Source organism: Chanos chanos, chromosome 11 (assembly GCF_902362185.1).
Source record: "Chanos chanos chromosome 11, fChaCha1.1, whole genome shotgun sequence".
Classification (NCBI taxonomy): Eukaryota; Metazoa; Chordata; class Actinopteri; order Gonorynchiformes; family Chanidae; genus Chanos; species Chanos chanos.
The window spans coordinates 24,927,686-24,943,093 of NC_044505.1; the positions used below are offsets into that span (position 1 = coordinate 24,927,686).

At 43.1% G+C, this 15,408-nt stretch overlaps 1 protein-coding gene across 1 annotated transcript in view; it reads right to left on the reverse strand.

The window, feature by feature from the left end:
• Positions 1–3,563: 3,563 nt before the first annotated feature.
• Positions 3,564–15,408, reverse strand: part of pcdh7a (protocadherin 7a) — a 35,389-nt gene continuing 23,544 nt past the window's right edge. Inside the window, exons 3-4 of the mRNA XM_030788193.1 lie at positions 14,099–14,300; positions 3,564–4,048 (exon numbers count right to left, since the gene is read on the reverse strand). Of these exons, the coding sequence (XP_030644053.1) occupies positions 3,564–4,048; positions 14,099–14,300 (687 nt within the window). The remainder of the gene's footprint in view (positions 4,049–14,098; positions 14,301–15,408) is intronic.

Genomic DNA, 15,408 nt, shown 5'->3' on the forward strand with positions numbered 1-15,408 from the left:
GACACATAAGCTCATGTGTATATATATTTAAAAACAAATAAAAACAACAAAAACAAACTCAAAGCCTGCTTGGTGCATGATCATTGTTAGTATTACCTGGCATGTCTCTTAAATATGTGAGTAGCAGTGATGAGCTGAAATCATTTGTTTCATCCAAAAATGATAAAAACAAGATGACTCCTTACAAACAAGAGTAAAAAGGATTTTTTCTGTTGTTAAAGGTGTTGAGTGTTAAGTAAGAACTAGGCACTCTATACCCTTGTGTAATACGTTGACACAAGGACCTGCTCTGTAAGATTCTCAGATGCAGAGAGAGAGTCGATGCAATGAAAATGATGAAACAGACGTAATCCTCTTTGAAGAATCTCTTTTTTCATACATCTGTTCTGTAATTAAAGAAAGAAAGAAGAGGGTGATAGAAAAGGATAAACAGATAGAGGTTTGAAGGAGTTTTAATGTGAAAGTCAAACTTACATGGAACATACCAAACCTTCCAACACCTCCTTTTCATCATGACAAATGCAATTAATTTATTAATTACATCATATGAGTAGCAAAGGATTTTCTTTCACATTGCATAAAAACAGAGAAATAAAAAATACCGCTCTTTTTTTCCTCTTAAGTGCAGATTTGAAGACCTTCAGCATGCCTTTTGGGTTAGAGTTCAGTTTTCCTCTTTCTACAGAGTAGCACTAACATGGCGGATGGCTGTCAGGAATATGTCAGTTGGAATGAATAGAGCATTAAGCATAGAAAAAAACTGAATGTTTCAGAGACTATGTTACCTCGCCCTCCCCACCCGTTCCCTTTGTTTTGCAGTAAGTTTGAATTTTAAGTTTAACGTGCAGTAGAAAAAAACGCACACACGCACACGCACACACTTCCGCCGTCACACACATGTTCTGGTGTACACGGTGGATATACATCCCTTTGAGTCCGAATGTACAGGAATACTGACACACTGCCCTAAAACAGCAGCTATAGCCAAAGACACCAACACAGGACCTGCGTGGAGACAGATTCCTCCTCTATAAATTCTCCTGACCTCAGTTAGTGATAAAAAAGAAACACAGCTTCCACGGGGTGTTGGCCAGTTCCGTGTTTTTAAGTCCTCCAGGCACTGAGGAGCTGAGCCCGGAGCTCAGGGGGAGGAGTCTCGGCACCAGCGCTTCCAGGAGAGCTGGGAAACCCGGTGAGATTTTGGCATGAATGAGCCGGAGCCAAGCGGTCCAAGTCCAGATCCAAGGCTTCTCCTTCGAGAAAGCATAAGATGCAGTTCACATCCTACGCCATAAAGAGACGGGTTCACATCACGCACGATCAACAGACGAGAGCATCAGTGTGTCTGAGAGAGATGGGAAAGGGCTAAAATGATGGCTTTGTAAACACAAACCAATCAGAGAGAGAGAGAGAGAGAGCAACCTAATACCCCGGCTGAAAAGGTCTTGCTGGTTGTGAGGACACTGTGTCTAATCATACCTGAGAGAGAGAGAGAGAGAGAGTGAAATTTCTGTAATAGCTGTGTGAGCTGGTCTTGTCCAATCCTGCGTCAGATGGAGCTGCGCGTTTACACATGGCATTTATGAGACATTCATAAACTGAGCGCATGACAAACACACGTGGCAGATGTGGCATAGGACGGGAGATCAATGCAATGATTTGGGATCTTGGGGACCCATAGCAAAGCTCTCTCTATGACACACAATCTGCCATACATGTATTATAATCTCTCTGTGATCTGTTATGTATGCTCTATGAATGCATCATTTCTGTTGTGGATAGTGAGCGTTTCTGGGCGGTTTAATTTGCACCAGTGGGCTGGGGCTGCTCTCCTTTGTTGATCTGTGAGGGACATTTAACACACTGACAACACTCCCCATCCTCTGCTACTCACTCACACACCTCCGCTCGCTCTCTCACACACACGCACCTACGCTCGCTCTCTCACACACACACACACGCACCTACGCTCGCTCTCTCACACACACACACACCTCCGCTCGCTCTCTCACACACACACACACCTCCGCTCGCTCTCTCACATACACACACACCTACGCTCGCTCTCTCACTCACACACCTCCACCCACCCACATTCACACAGACAGACATTTATTTTAAGAGAGGCTTCTAAATGAAGAAGAAAAAACCCCACTGTTTTCTATTGAAACAAAATCAGCATTAGCTCATGTGCATGCAAAGTCATTTGTACAGAGATTTGGTTTATCTATGGTTGCTACTTAAAAGGGTGTGAGAGATATATTCCTCGTTTAGAGTATAGTATATAGTATAGACATATTTAAAAGTTGATTTTAATGCCCCAGTGTATGCTGTTTTGACAGATGGTTAGTTTTTCAAATACATGTCAATGCTTTACATACTGACTAAAAGTTAAGCAGGCAAAAATACTACAACTACTTTCTTCTAAAAAGCATTATGTGTAAGAGAATGTTTATTACACCTAGTCTTACACACACACACACATTCACATTCGATCCAAAAGTGTGGATATGTAGAATGTGTATTTGTTCATTTAACAGTTCTATGTCTGTGTGTACATGAGACAGAGAGTGTGTGTGTGTGTGTGTGTGTGTATGTGTATTTATTAATACACTCTGAGAAAGGAGAGAATATGACATATGAGGTCTTATCCAGACGATCATCTAAATCTCCTTAATGTTGATGGACTGCTCCAGTGTAACAGTTCCACAGAAGACCCAGTCTGTCAGAAGGAAGAGACAAAGAGACAATCCGTCTCAGACAGACCGATGGCTTCTGTGCCACAGGTAACGTTAGATTTACATATCCATTCTTCACAAAAAAAAAACAAAAACAAAAAGAGGGCGAAAGAGAACAGTTTGAACTGAAGGCTGTTCTGAGGCCAGTATTTGTCATACAAATCATTAGTCATACTCCAAAGCTGAATCATCCTTAATCTGTGGGATTGATTAAATCATTGAAGGATCTCCATTGGTCGATTGGTTGAGATTTCTATGACATCAGCTGCCCATGCCCTGTCACAGGTCCCTCTTTAGTGTGAAGACCAGACGTCCATCTCCGACTCAGTCATCTTTTTATTTCTGTGATGTTCCGCTGTGTGTTAGAGTAAAGGGTTTTATGTTCATGATTATGCAGGTTTACAATCTGATTGGCTAGATTCAGCCTGATACCCAATCTTAATGACCGGTGATTGGTTGGGTAAAGAAATTCTTAGTGGCTGTCTGTACGTCTCTTTCCAACACGTGTGTGCCCGAAATCCAGACATGCATATGATTAACTCAGTATTCAGCTGGTTACACTCCATTAAAATCTCCTCAAGTCTGAGAGATTGTGCTGTTCTTGACTTCAACTTAAAAGTTTTGCATCCAAAATGATGTGTGGATGTTTTTGTGTGTGTGTGTGTGTGTGTGTGTGTTGTTCTTTTTTTTGGCAAGGAAACCACACCTTCATCTGAACAGGTGTGGGTTTGTCTCTGGATTGTTCTAGTGCTTGGATAGTTTCCTCTGAGGTTATCTGCTCATCTCCACACTAAGCCCTGTTCTCCTCAGCTCAGTGGTTCTGGTTCACAAGTACACCTCCCTGCGGGAGAGCGTGAGGCAGGACGTCGTTTTGTAGTCGCCTCCTGTCCGTGTGAGCGGTATGACCTCAGGGGGGTGTGAGTCTTCCTCCTCATGACGTCTTCCGAAGCCAGCGCTACTGAACGTGTCGTAAGAAGCTGATGTCATTTTACGATTCAAAAGGTTCCGATTGTGATCTCCCATGTTCCTGTTGCGGTCACCGGTCAGCGTTCCGAGCGGATCGCCATTGGCCAGCGTGTCCCGCGCGTCGCCTCCATGCTCCGAGCCCTCGTCATCCTGCTCACTGTCATCTTCATTGTTGTTATTATTGTCACCGGGAGATGCAAATGTGGACAGCTTTGGGGGTTCGCTGCCATGGTGTCTCCGTGGAGATGGTGGTACAGGCATCCAGCATGTGTCAGAGTGGCCAAACTCATCACACTCTCGCGTGCACTTCCCTGTCAGGGCCACATCAGGCAGCTGCCTGGAATCTGCAGATAGAGAGAGAGAGAGAGAGAGAGAGAGAGAGAGAGAGAGAGGGAGAGAGGGAAAGAGAGAGAGGGAGAGGTGAGAGAGAGAGAGAAAGAGAGACAAGGTGAGGGAGAGTGACAGAGTCATCCACTTCTGTTAATAAAAGCAAGGTAGAATAATTGCCCTCAATAACTGCTTCAATAACTCTTTTATTTCATTCACCAAAACACAATTTTAAACTTTTAACTACAAGTAGCTACAAGTATTAACCAGAAACCTGTACGTCCACTTAGGATCATTCACATAACTGATCACACCATTAAATATTCCCACTGTGAAGGGTGTAATGATGGAGTGGGGAACCAGAAGAACTACAGAAAGGTAACTCTTTGATACTTCATTTAAGGCCAAGTGAGGAAGGTGAATTTGTCAATAGTTTAATTCTTTTTTTTTTTAATTGTTTCAATAGTTTAATTCAAAATGAGTAAAGTCTGTTTAATACTTAATTCCGAATGAGGAAGGTTAATTTGTCAAATGCTTAATTCTGAGTGAGGATGGTTAAACTGTCGAATGCTTAATTCCAAATGAGGATGCTCAATCTGTTGAATATTTAATTTTGAATGAGGATGGTTAATCTGTTGAATGCTTAATTCCGGATGAGGATGGTTAATCTGTCGAATGCTTAATTCCAAATGAGGATGTTTAATCTGTTGAATGCTTCATTTTGAATGAGGATGGTTAATCTGTCGAATGCTTAATTCTGAGTGAGGATGGTTAATCTGTCGAATGCTTAATTCCAAGTGAGGATGTTTAATCTGTTGAATATTTAATTTTGAATGAGGATGGTTAATCTGTTGAATGCTTAATTTTGAATGAGGATGGTTAATCTGTCGAATGCTTAATTCTGAGTGAGGATGGTTAATCTGTTGAATGCTTAATTCCAAGTGAGGATGTTTAATCTGTTGAATATTTAATTTTGAATGAGGATGGTTAATCTGTTGAATGCTTAATTTTGAATGAGGATGGTTAATCTGTCGAATGCTTAATTCTGAATGAGGATGGTTAATCTGCTTAATGCTGGGTGGGTAGCTGCATCACAGTTATTTACTGGATTTGTTGTGACATTAAGATGCTGGAGAACTCATGGAAACACATGGTGAACAGGGGTCAGAGGTCAAGTTTTGATTAAGTCCCCTGAGACCCCTTACTCTTTTGTATGAGAGGACAAAGATTGATTAGACTAATAATAGCACAGCGAATTAAATCACTGTTAATGGTGAAACTTTCATTGAATCAATACTACAACAGTCACTGAGTCCCCCTGGCTTCACGGAGCCACACGCACTACACTGAATTCATGATGGGACACATTCCTTTTCTACATAAAATAGAGATATGATGGACCAAATATACCTTATAATATTTTTAGAATTAATATTAAATAATACATAATTATTAATTAAAACTATTTTTTGAAGTTGATTACAGTAATAAAGCTTATTATTATTACTTGCTGTGTTTATTCATGGCTGAAGCATGGCTGAGAGAACACATAACCTCTCCCCCTAAATCACAAAAGCATGGCTGAGAGAACACATAACCTCTCCCCCTGAATCACAAAAGCATGGCTAAGAAAACACATAACCTCTACCCCTGAAACACAAAAGCATGGCTAAGAAAACACATAACCTCTCCCCCTGAAACACAAAAGCATGGCTAAGAAAACACGTAACCTCTCCCCCTGAAACACAAAAGCATGGCTAAGAAAACACATAACCTCTCCCCCTGAATCACAAAAGCATGGCTAAGAGAACACGTAACCTCTCCCCCTGAAACACAAAAGCATGGCTGAGAAAACACGTAACCTCTCCCCCTGAAACACAAAAGCATGGCTGAGAAAACACGTAACCTCTCCCCCTGAAACACAAAAGCATGGCTAAGAAAACACGTAACCTCTCCCCCTGAATCACAAAAGCATGGCTAAGAGAACACGTAACCTCTCCCCCTGAAACACAAAAGCATGGCTGAGAAAACACGTAACCTCTCCCCCTGAAACACAAAAGCATGGCTGAGAAAACACGTAACCTCTCCCCCTGAAACACAAAAGCATGGCTAAGAAAACACGTAACCTCTCCCCCTGAATCACAAAAGCATGGCTAAGAAAACACGTAACCTCTCCCCCTGAAACACAAAAGCATGGCTAAGAAAACACATAACCTCTCCCCCTGAATCACAAAAGCATGGCTAAGAAAACACATAACCTCTCCCCCTGAAACACAAAAGCATGGCTAAGAAAACACATGACCTCTCCCCCTGAAACACAAAAGGATGGCTGAGAAAACACGTGACCTCTCCCCTGAAACACAAAAGCATGGCTAAGAAAACACGTAACTTCTCCCCCTGAATCACAAAGAGCATGGCTAAGAAAACACGTCACCTCTCCCCCTGAATCACAAAAGCATGGCTAAGAAAACACGTAACCTCTCCCCCTGAAACACAAAAGCATGGCTAAGAGAACACGTAACCTCTCCCCCTGAAACACAAAAGCATGGCTAAGAAAACACATAACCTCTACCCCTGAATCACAAAAGCATGGCTAAGAAAACACGTAACCTCTCCCCCTGAAACACAAAAGCATGGCTGAGAAAACACGTGACCTCTCCCCTGAAACACAAAAGCATGGCTAAGAAAGCACGTAACCTCTCCCCCTGAAACACAAAAGCATGGCTGAGAAAACACGTGACCTCTCCCCTGAAACACAAAAGCATGGCTAAGAAAACACGTGACCTCTCCCCTGAAACACAAAAGCATGGCTAAGAAAACACATAACCTCTCCCCCTGAATCACAAAAGCATGGCTAAGAAAACACGTAACCTCTCCCCCTGAAACACAAAAGCATGGCTAAGAGAACACGTAACCTCTCCCCCTGAATCACAAAAGCATGGCTAAGAAAACACATAACCTCTCCCCCTGAAACACAAAAGCATGGCTAAGAAAACACATAACCTCTCCCCCTGAAACACAAAAGCATGGCTGAGAAAACACGTGACCTCTCCCCTGAAACACAAAAGCATGGCTAAGAAAACACGTAACTTCTCCCCCTGAATCACAAAGAGCATGGCTAAGAAAACACGTCACCTCTCCCCCTGAATCACAAAAGCATGGCTAAGAAAACACGTAACCTCTCCCCCTGAAACACAAAAGCATGGCTAAGAGAACACATAACCTCTCCCCCTGAAACACAAAAGCATGGCTAAGAAAACACATAACCTCTACCCCTGAATCACAAAAGCATGGCTAAGAAAACACGTAACCTCTCCCCCTGAAACACAAAAGCATGGCTGAGAAAACACGTGACCTCTCCCCTGAAACACAAAAGCATGGCTAAGAAAACACGTAACCTCTCCCCCTGAAACACAAAAGCATGGCTGAGAAAACACGTGACCTCTCCCCTGAAACACAAAAGCATGGCTAAGAAAACACGTGACCTCTCCCCTGAAACACAAAAGCATGGCTAAGAAAACACATAACCTCTCCCCCTGAATCACAAAAGCATGGCTAAGAAAACACGTAACCTCTCCCCCTAAATCACAAAAGCATGGCTAAGAAAACACATAACCTCTCCCCCTGAATCACAAAAGCATGGCTGAGAAAACACGTGACCTCTCCCCCTGAATCACAAAAGCATGGCTAAGAAAACACGTAACCTCTCCCCCTGAAACACAAAAGCATGGCTAAGAGAACACGTAACCTCTCCCCCTGAAACACAAAAGCATGGCTAAGAAAACACATAACCTCTCCCCCTGAAACACAAAAGCATGGCTAAGAGAACACGTAACCTCTCCCCCTGAAACACAAAAGCATGGCTAAGAGAACACGTAACCTCTCCCCCTGAATCACAAAAGCATGGCTAAGAAAACACGTAACCTCTCCCCCTGAATCACAAAAGCATGGCTAAGAAAACACGTAACCTCTCCCCATGAATCACAAAAGCATGGCTAAGAAAACACGTAACCTCTCCCCCTGAATCACAAAAGCATGGCTGAGAAAACACGTAACCTCTCCCCCTGAATCACAAAAGCATGGCTAAGAAAACACGTAACCTCTCCCCCTGAATCACAAAAGCATGGCTAAGAAAACATGTAACCTCTCCCCCTGAATCACAAAAGCATGGCTAAGAAAACACGTAACCTCTCCCCCTGAATCACAAAAGCATGGCTGAGAAAACACGTAACCTCTCCCCCTGAATCACAAAAGCATGGCTAAGAAAACACATAACCTCTCCCCCTGAATCACAAAAGCATGGCTGAGAAAACACGTAACCTCTCCCCCTGAAACACAAAAGCATGGCTAAGAGAACACGTAACCTCTCCCCCTGAAACACAAAAGCATGGCTAAGAGAACACGTAACCTCTCCCCCTGAATCACAAAAGCATGGCTGAGAGAACACGTAACCTCTCCCCCTGAAACACAAAAGCATGGCTAAGAGAACACGTAACCTCTCCCCCTGAATCACAAAAGCATGGCTAAGAAAACACGTAACCTCTCCCCCTGAATCACAAAAGCATGGCTAAGAAAACACATAACCTCTCCCCCTGAAACACAAAAGCATGGCTAAGAGAACACATAACATCTCCCCCTGAAACACAAAAGCATGGCTAAGAGAACACATAACCTCTCCCCCTGAAACACAAAGAGCATGGCTAAGAAAACACATAACCTCTCCCCCTGAGTCACAAAAGCATGGCTAAGAAAACACATAACCTCTCCCCCTGAGTCACAAAAGCATGGCTAAGAGAACACATAACATCTCCCTGAGGTCTCTGAGGAAGGATTATGTTAAAAAGGAGGAAAGGATGCAGTGACCACAGGTGCTGTGGACCACGTCTGTGACTCTGGTGTCTGCCATAGAACCAGACAGAGCGGCTGCTGGAATCTGCCTTGTCAGAACAAAGGATTAGACACTGATATATTTGTTCTAAATCAGTGTTGCACCTCTAAGCATCAGCACTGTTCTAAAACATCGTATGAGAATCGACGTTTGTTTAAAGAAGGAAGACAGGAAGTAGCACAACACCGCAGTGATGAGTCATAAAGACAAAACAGATGTCAGTCAGAGTCCACAGCTGAGTGACTCTCTCCGTCTACAAACGTTCCTTTCTACTCTGTCATCCTGAAAACTCTTTTCTTCGGGGTTGTGGCCATCCAGAGTTTAAAGTGACATTTGTTTTTGTCAACTGGGCTTTCCTGCACAGAGAGACAGGCAGCTTTTCATCAGATTTCATGTGCAGGGTACTAATACACTAAGGTGAAGGCATAAAAATGCAAAGACTAAAACAACGCTGGGGAAAAGAGGGGAGCAAATAATGCACATAATGTAATGTAATGTCAAGGGTTTTTTTGGTGTTTATTCATTGATAATGCACATAATGTAATGTAATGTCAAGGGTTTTTTTTGGTGTTTATTCATTGATAATGCACATAATGTAATGTAATGTCAGGGGTTTTTTTGGTGTTTATTCATTGATAATGCACATAATGTAATGTAATGTCAAGGGTTTTTTTGGTGTTTATTCATTGATAATGCACATAATGTAATGTAATGTCAAGGGTTTTTTTTGGTGTTTATTCATTGATAATTCACATAATGTAATGTAATGTCAAGGGTTTTTTAGGTGTTTATTCATTGATAATGCACATAATGTAATGTAATGTCAAGGGGTTTTTTTGGTGTTTATTCATTGATAATGCACATAATGTAATGTAATGTCAAGGGTTTTTTTGGTGTTTATTCATTGATAATGCACATAATGTAATGTAATGTCAAGGGTTTTTTTTGGTGTTTATTCATTGATAATGCACATAATGTAATGTAATGTCAAGGGTTTTTTAGGTGTTTATTCATTTATAATGCACATAATGTAATGTAATGTCAAGGGTTTTTTTGGTGTTTATTCATTGATAATGCACATAATGTAATGTAATGTCAAGGGTTTTTTTGGTGTTTATTCATTGATAATGCACATAATGTAATGTAATGTCAAGGGGTTTTTTGGGTGTTTATTCATTGATAATGCACATAATGTAATGTAATGTCAAGGGTTTTTTTTGGTGTTTATTCATTGATAATGCACATAATGTAATGTAATGTCAAGGGTTTTTTTGGTGTTTATTCATTGATAATGCAAATAATGTAATGTAATGTCAAGGGTTTTTTAGGTGTTTATTCATTGATAATGCACATAATGTAACGTAATGTCAAGGGGTTTTGTGGTGTTTATTTATTGATAATGCACATAATGTAATGTAATGTCAAGGGGTTTTGTGGTGTTTATTCATTGATAATGCACATAATGTAATGTAATGTCAAGGGTTTTTTTGGTGTTTATTCATTGATAATGCACATAATGTAATGTAATGTCAAGGGGTTTTTAGGTGTTTATTCATTTATAATGCACATAATGTAATGTAATGTCAAGGGTTTTTTAGGTGTTTATTCATTGATAATGCACATAATGTAATGTAATGTCAAGGGTTTTTTAGGTGTTTATTCATTTATAATGCACATAATGTAATGTAATGTCCCCTCTCTTTCAGGCCATCTCGGATGACATTCTGCCCTTCATCTCGTCCTTGATCAACAGCTCTCTGTCTACTGGCACAGTTCCTTCTGCCCTGAAGAGGGCACAGGTCAAGCCACTGCTTAAGAAGCCCACTCTAGACCCAGCTGATGTCAGTAGCTACCGTCCAGTCTCTCTCCTACCGTTTCTCTCCAAAACCCTGGAACGTGCAGCATATAACCAACTCTCTCCATATCTTCTCCAGAACAATCTCATGGATCAGAACCAATCTGGATTCAAAGCCGGCCACTCCACCGAGACGGCCCTCCTTGCCGTCTCGGAGGAGCTCCACTTGGCCAGAGCAAAGTCTCTCAGCTCTCTCCTCATACTCCTAGACCTCTCCGCAGCATTTGACACGGTCAACCACCAGATACTCCTCTCATCCCTTGCTGGGCTAGGCCTCGCGGGATCTGCACTCGCATGGTTCAACGCCGCTGCACGCCTGGTCTTCAACCTCCCTAAGCACTCTCATGTCACTCCACTGCTTACTGCGCTCCACTGGCTTCCAGTAGCTGCCAGCATCCAATTCAAGACACTGGTACTGGCCTACCAGGCAACAAGAGGCTCCGCCCCATCATACCTTCAGTCCCTAATAACTCCGTATATCACTACTAGAACCCTCCGCTCTAGGACCTCTGGTCAGTTGACGGTCCCCTCACTTCGGGAACCCGAACTTCGCTCCTCCCGACCACGCCTCTTCTCCGCCATTGCCCCTCGGTGGTGGAATGACCTCCCTCATACAGTTAGGACTGCGGAATCCCTCACCATCTTCCGCAAGAAACTGAAAACCCACCTCTTCAGAACCCACCTATCCCCCTAAACCTATCCCCCTTTCCTTAAAAAAAAAAAACAAAAACAAAAAAAAAAACCCTTGTCTTGTATCTATGTTTGTTTAAGAATTCCAGGGACGCAATACGAAGGAGTAAATTGACGCTCAGTCTTTTTAGCGATGTCTGCTTATGAGGTATTAGGAATCCGACTGATGCACTGATTGTAAGTCGCTTTGGCTAAAAGCATCTGCTAAATGCTAAATTGTAAATTGTTTTTTTTTTTGGTGTTTATTCATTGATAATGCACATAATGTAATGTAATGTCAAGGGGTTTTTTTGGTGTTTATTCATTGATAATGCATATAAAGTAATGTGATATTTTGTTAGTGTTTATGCATTGATAATGCACAAAGCTATGAAGAGGGTGCCAAGGGTGATTTTCATTATTAATTCTTAATAACATAACCCTTCTCATGTCTGCATTTAAGCCATGCTACAATTCACAGATAAAGACTTCCTGATCCAGAAAGTAAGAGAAACGTGAAAATGTGTCACTTTATCTCACACACTCACACACACACACACACACACACACACACACACAGGTCTTCTTTTCATCATTTGTGCGGTCAGGCCCATCAGTCTCCCAGCGTCTTCTTTTCTAAAGACACTCCACACAAAACCCAGAATGGGAGGTGATTCAGGGTGAATGATTACAGTTTAACAAAGCTACAGGTGATGCAGAAATCACAGTGCAAATGATGAAAGGAAAGCAGCTTTTTCAAAGTCGTAAAATTATAAAAATCCTCCCCATCCTTAGTCAGAAGATGAAAAGAAGACCAAAAAAAAGCCTGAGTTTGACGTCAGGGACACAGTGAGAGGGAGACGTGAGCAGATACAGAGACACGCTGCATGTGTGTGCATGTGTATAAACAGAGATACGCTGCATGCGTGTGCATGTGTGTAAACAGAGACACGCTGCATGCGTGTGCATGTGCATAAACAGAGACACTCTGCATGCGTGTGCATGTGCATAAACAGAGACACGCTGCATGTGTGTGCATGTGTGTAAACAGAATCACGCTGCATGCGTGTGCATGTGTGTAAACAGAGACACGCTGCATGCGTGTGCATGTGTGTGAACAGAGACACGCTGAATATATGGGGATGTGTGTAAAGCTGGGAGCACAATCTAAAAGTCACATGATGTGATTAAGTGGCACACAGAGGTGAGCTGAGGTAGAACTGGCACTCTGTGTGAGCTGTGAGTGAATATGAACATTTGGGTGTTTCTATGGGAGTGACAGCTTTTATGGATGGGAACAGTCAAATAATGCATGGGGGGGGGGGGGTGTCCTGTAAAGAGATATATGTCTGTGTCGTCTGTGTGTTGACCACCACTGTTAAAGGCATAAGGAGTGGACAGGTGTACGGACGAGGCGTGGTTCTGAAACAATGTTCCCGGTCAGTCCGGGCGTGTTGTGCAGTCATGTTCGGTCCCTGTTCTGTTACGTTAAAACACCACAGTGCCATTCATTCCTATTCTCACCCCACAGCAGGCAGCCATCACGTCTAAAGGCCGCGTCACTTTTACTGTAATGAGATTGTTTGCATCTGTTACAGATCATTTCATCATACTGAGAAGATCAGGACTTGGGTTCTTATGAGGTTTATTTATCTATACAAGCTAATCAGCCGCTTTTATTGGCATTCACAGAGAACTTGTCTGAGTGAGTGCAGCCAGATGTTTCCACGTGTAATGGTAGCCAGCAGGTACAGTGCTGTGTAGTAAGTAAACCTCACTCCCTGACACCTTGAGAGGTGTGCTAGCGACCAAGGCTAACAACCTTGACCTTTAGCCTCCTTGCTAGCACGCCTGATTCCCATACACGAGGTTGTGAGTTCGAATTCTGTCTGTTTAAACAACGCAGGTTACATTTGTGCCATGAACCCAGGATGGGAGTGAGGTTTAGGTGAGTGTAATGGTAGCCAGTGGGTACAGTGCTGCGCAGTAAGTAAACTTCACACCCTCACACCTTAGGAGGCGTACTAACACCCAGCCTCCGTGCTAGCACGCCTGACTCCCAAACCTGAGGTTGTAAGTTCGGATCCAGTGTGGGACTGTGTGTGTCTGTGTAAACAATGCAGGCAAACAGCGGTACCTAAAGTATCGATGTGTATATGCACCTATATGGGCTTTTTAAGAAAAAAACACTCTGTATCTATCATTGATCCAAAGCAGGGGTGTGTGTGTGTGCGCGCGCGTGTGTTTACTGTGTCTGTGTTTAGTGTCTTTGTGGTGAGTGTGTGTGCATGTGTGTTTATTGTGTCTTTGTTAAGTGTCTTTGTGGTGTGTGTGTGTATGTGTGTTTACTGTGTCTGTGTTTAGTGTCTTTGTGGTGTGTGTGTGTGTGTGTGTTTACTGTATGTGTGTGTGCATGTGTGTTTATTGTGTCTTTGTTGTGTGTCTTTGTGGTGTGTGTTTGTGTGTGTATTTTGTCTGTGCGTGTGTGTATTTTGTGTGCGTGTGCATGTGTGTTTATTGTGTCTTTCTTAAGTGTCTTTGTGGTGTGTGTTTGTGTGTTTACTGTGTGTGTGTGTGTGTATTCTGTGTGTGTGTATTTTGTGTGTGTTTGTGTGTTTACTGTGTGTGTGTGTGTCTCTGGGTATTATCCCCTACCATTCTCTACATGTTCCTCCTCTCCCACACTGCCCTCCGGGGTGGTCCTTTCGTAACCGTCCTCGGGCAGGGGGAGTGCGCCCAGCCGTGGTCCAGATGAACTCTTACTGCTGGGAGTCTCAGAGTCCTCCAGACCGCTGTCATAACAACCCTGGTCCTGGGGCTGACTGACGACCGAGAATGTGACACGCCTCAGGGTTTGCTGGGGAGCACAGGAAACAGGGAAATATCCTGTTATATGGGATTATTAATGTATCAGTACGGATGGTAGAAACTCCAATCTCATTAATCTCATAACCCAATACATGAACACTGCAGCTGAGATTAAGTGAAAAAGACTTGCCTAAATGCACACACACACATGCACACCTGCACACACACACACACAGGCACACGCGCATGCACACAAACACACGCACACACACACACACACGTACACACACACACACACACACCCACAAACACACACGCACACACAAACACACACACACCCACACACACACATGCACACCTGCACACACACACACACAGGCACACGCGCATGCACACAAACACACGCACACACACACACACACATACACACACACACACACACACCCACAAACACACACGCACACACAAACACACACACAACCACAAACACACATGCACACACACACACACACACACAAACACACACGCACACACAAACACACACACACACCCAAACACACACACACACACACAAACACACACGCACACACAAACACGCACACGCACACAAACACAGGCGCGCACACACGTACACACAAACACCCACACAAACGCATGCACACACGCACGCGCACACACACACACACGCGCGCGCACACAAACACATGCACACACACACACACAAACACGCACACGCACACACACACACACTCACACATACACACACACATACACATGTGCGCGCACAAACACACACACACACACACACACAAACGAGGGGGATATCACCCTTTGGTGGAACATTAGAAATTACACGGTAAAAGTGGAGCATGTGTTTTACTGCAGAGACAGTATGCCAGAGGGATTGTGCTTCCAAATGAACGCTCATCTTCTTTCAGAAATTTTAACCCACTGTAGCAAGGCATTTATAATCTGGTATTATATAACCTGATCAAATCTCTTGTACAAAAGACTGTCTCACACCAGTGGGAGAAAGGAGCTCAGCTTCTGAGAGGAGATTATGGACCTTGGCCAGTCCTGCTCCTCTGGATGGACTATACTACAGTGATGGACAGCTGTTATAAACAAAGCCTGCAGAGGAGATACATTTCCACGCT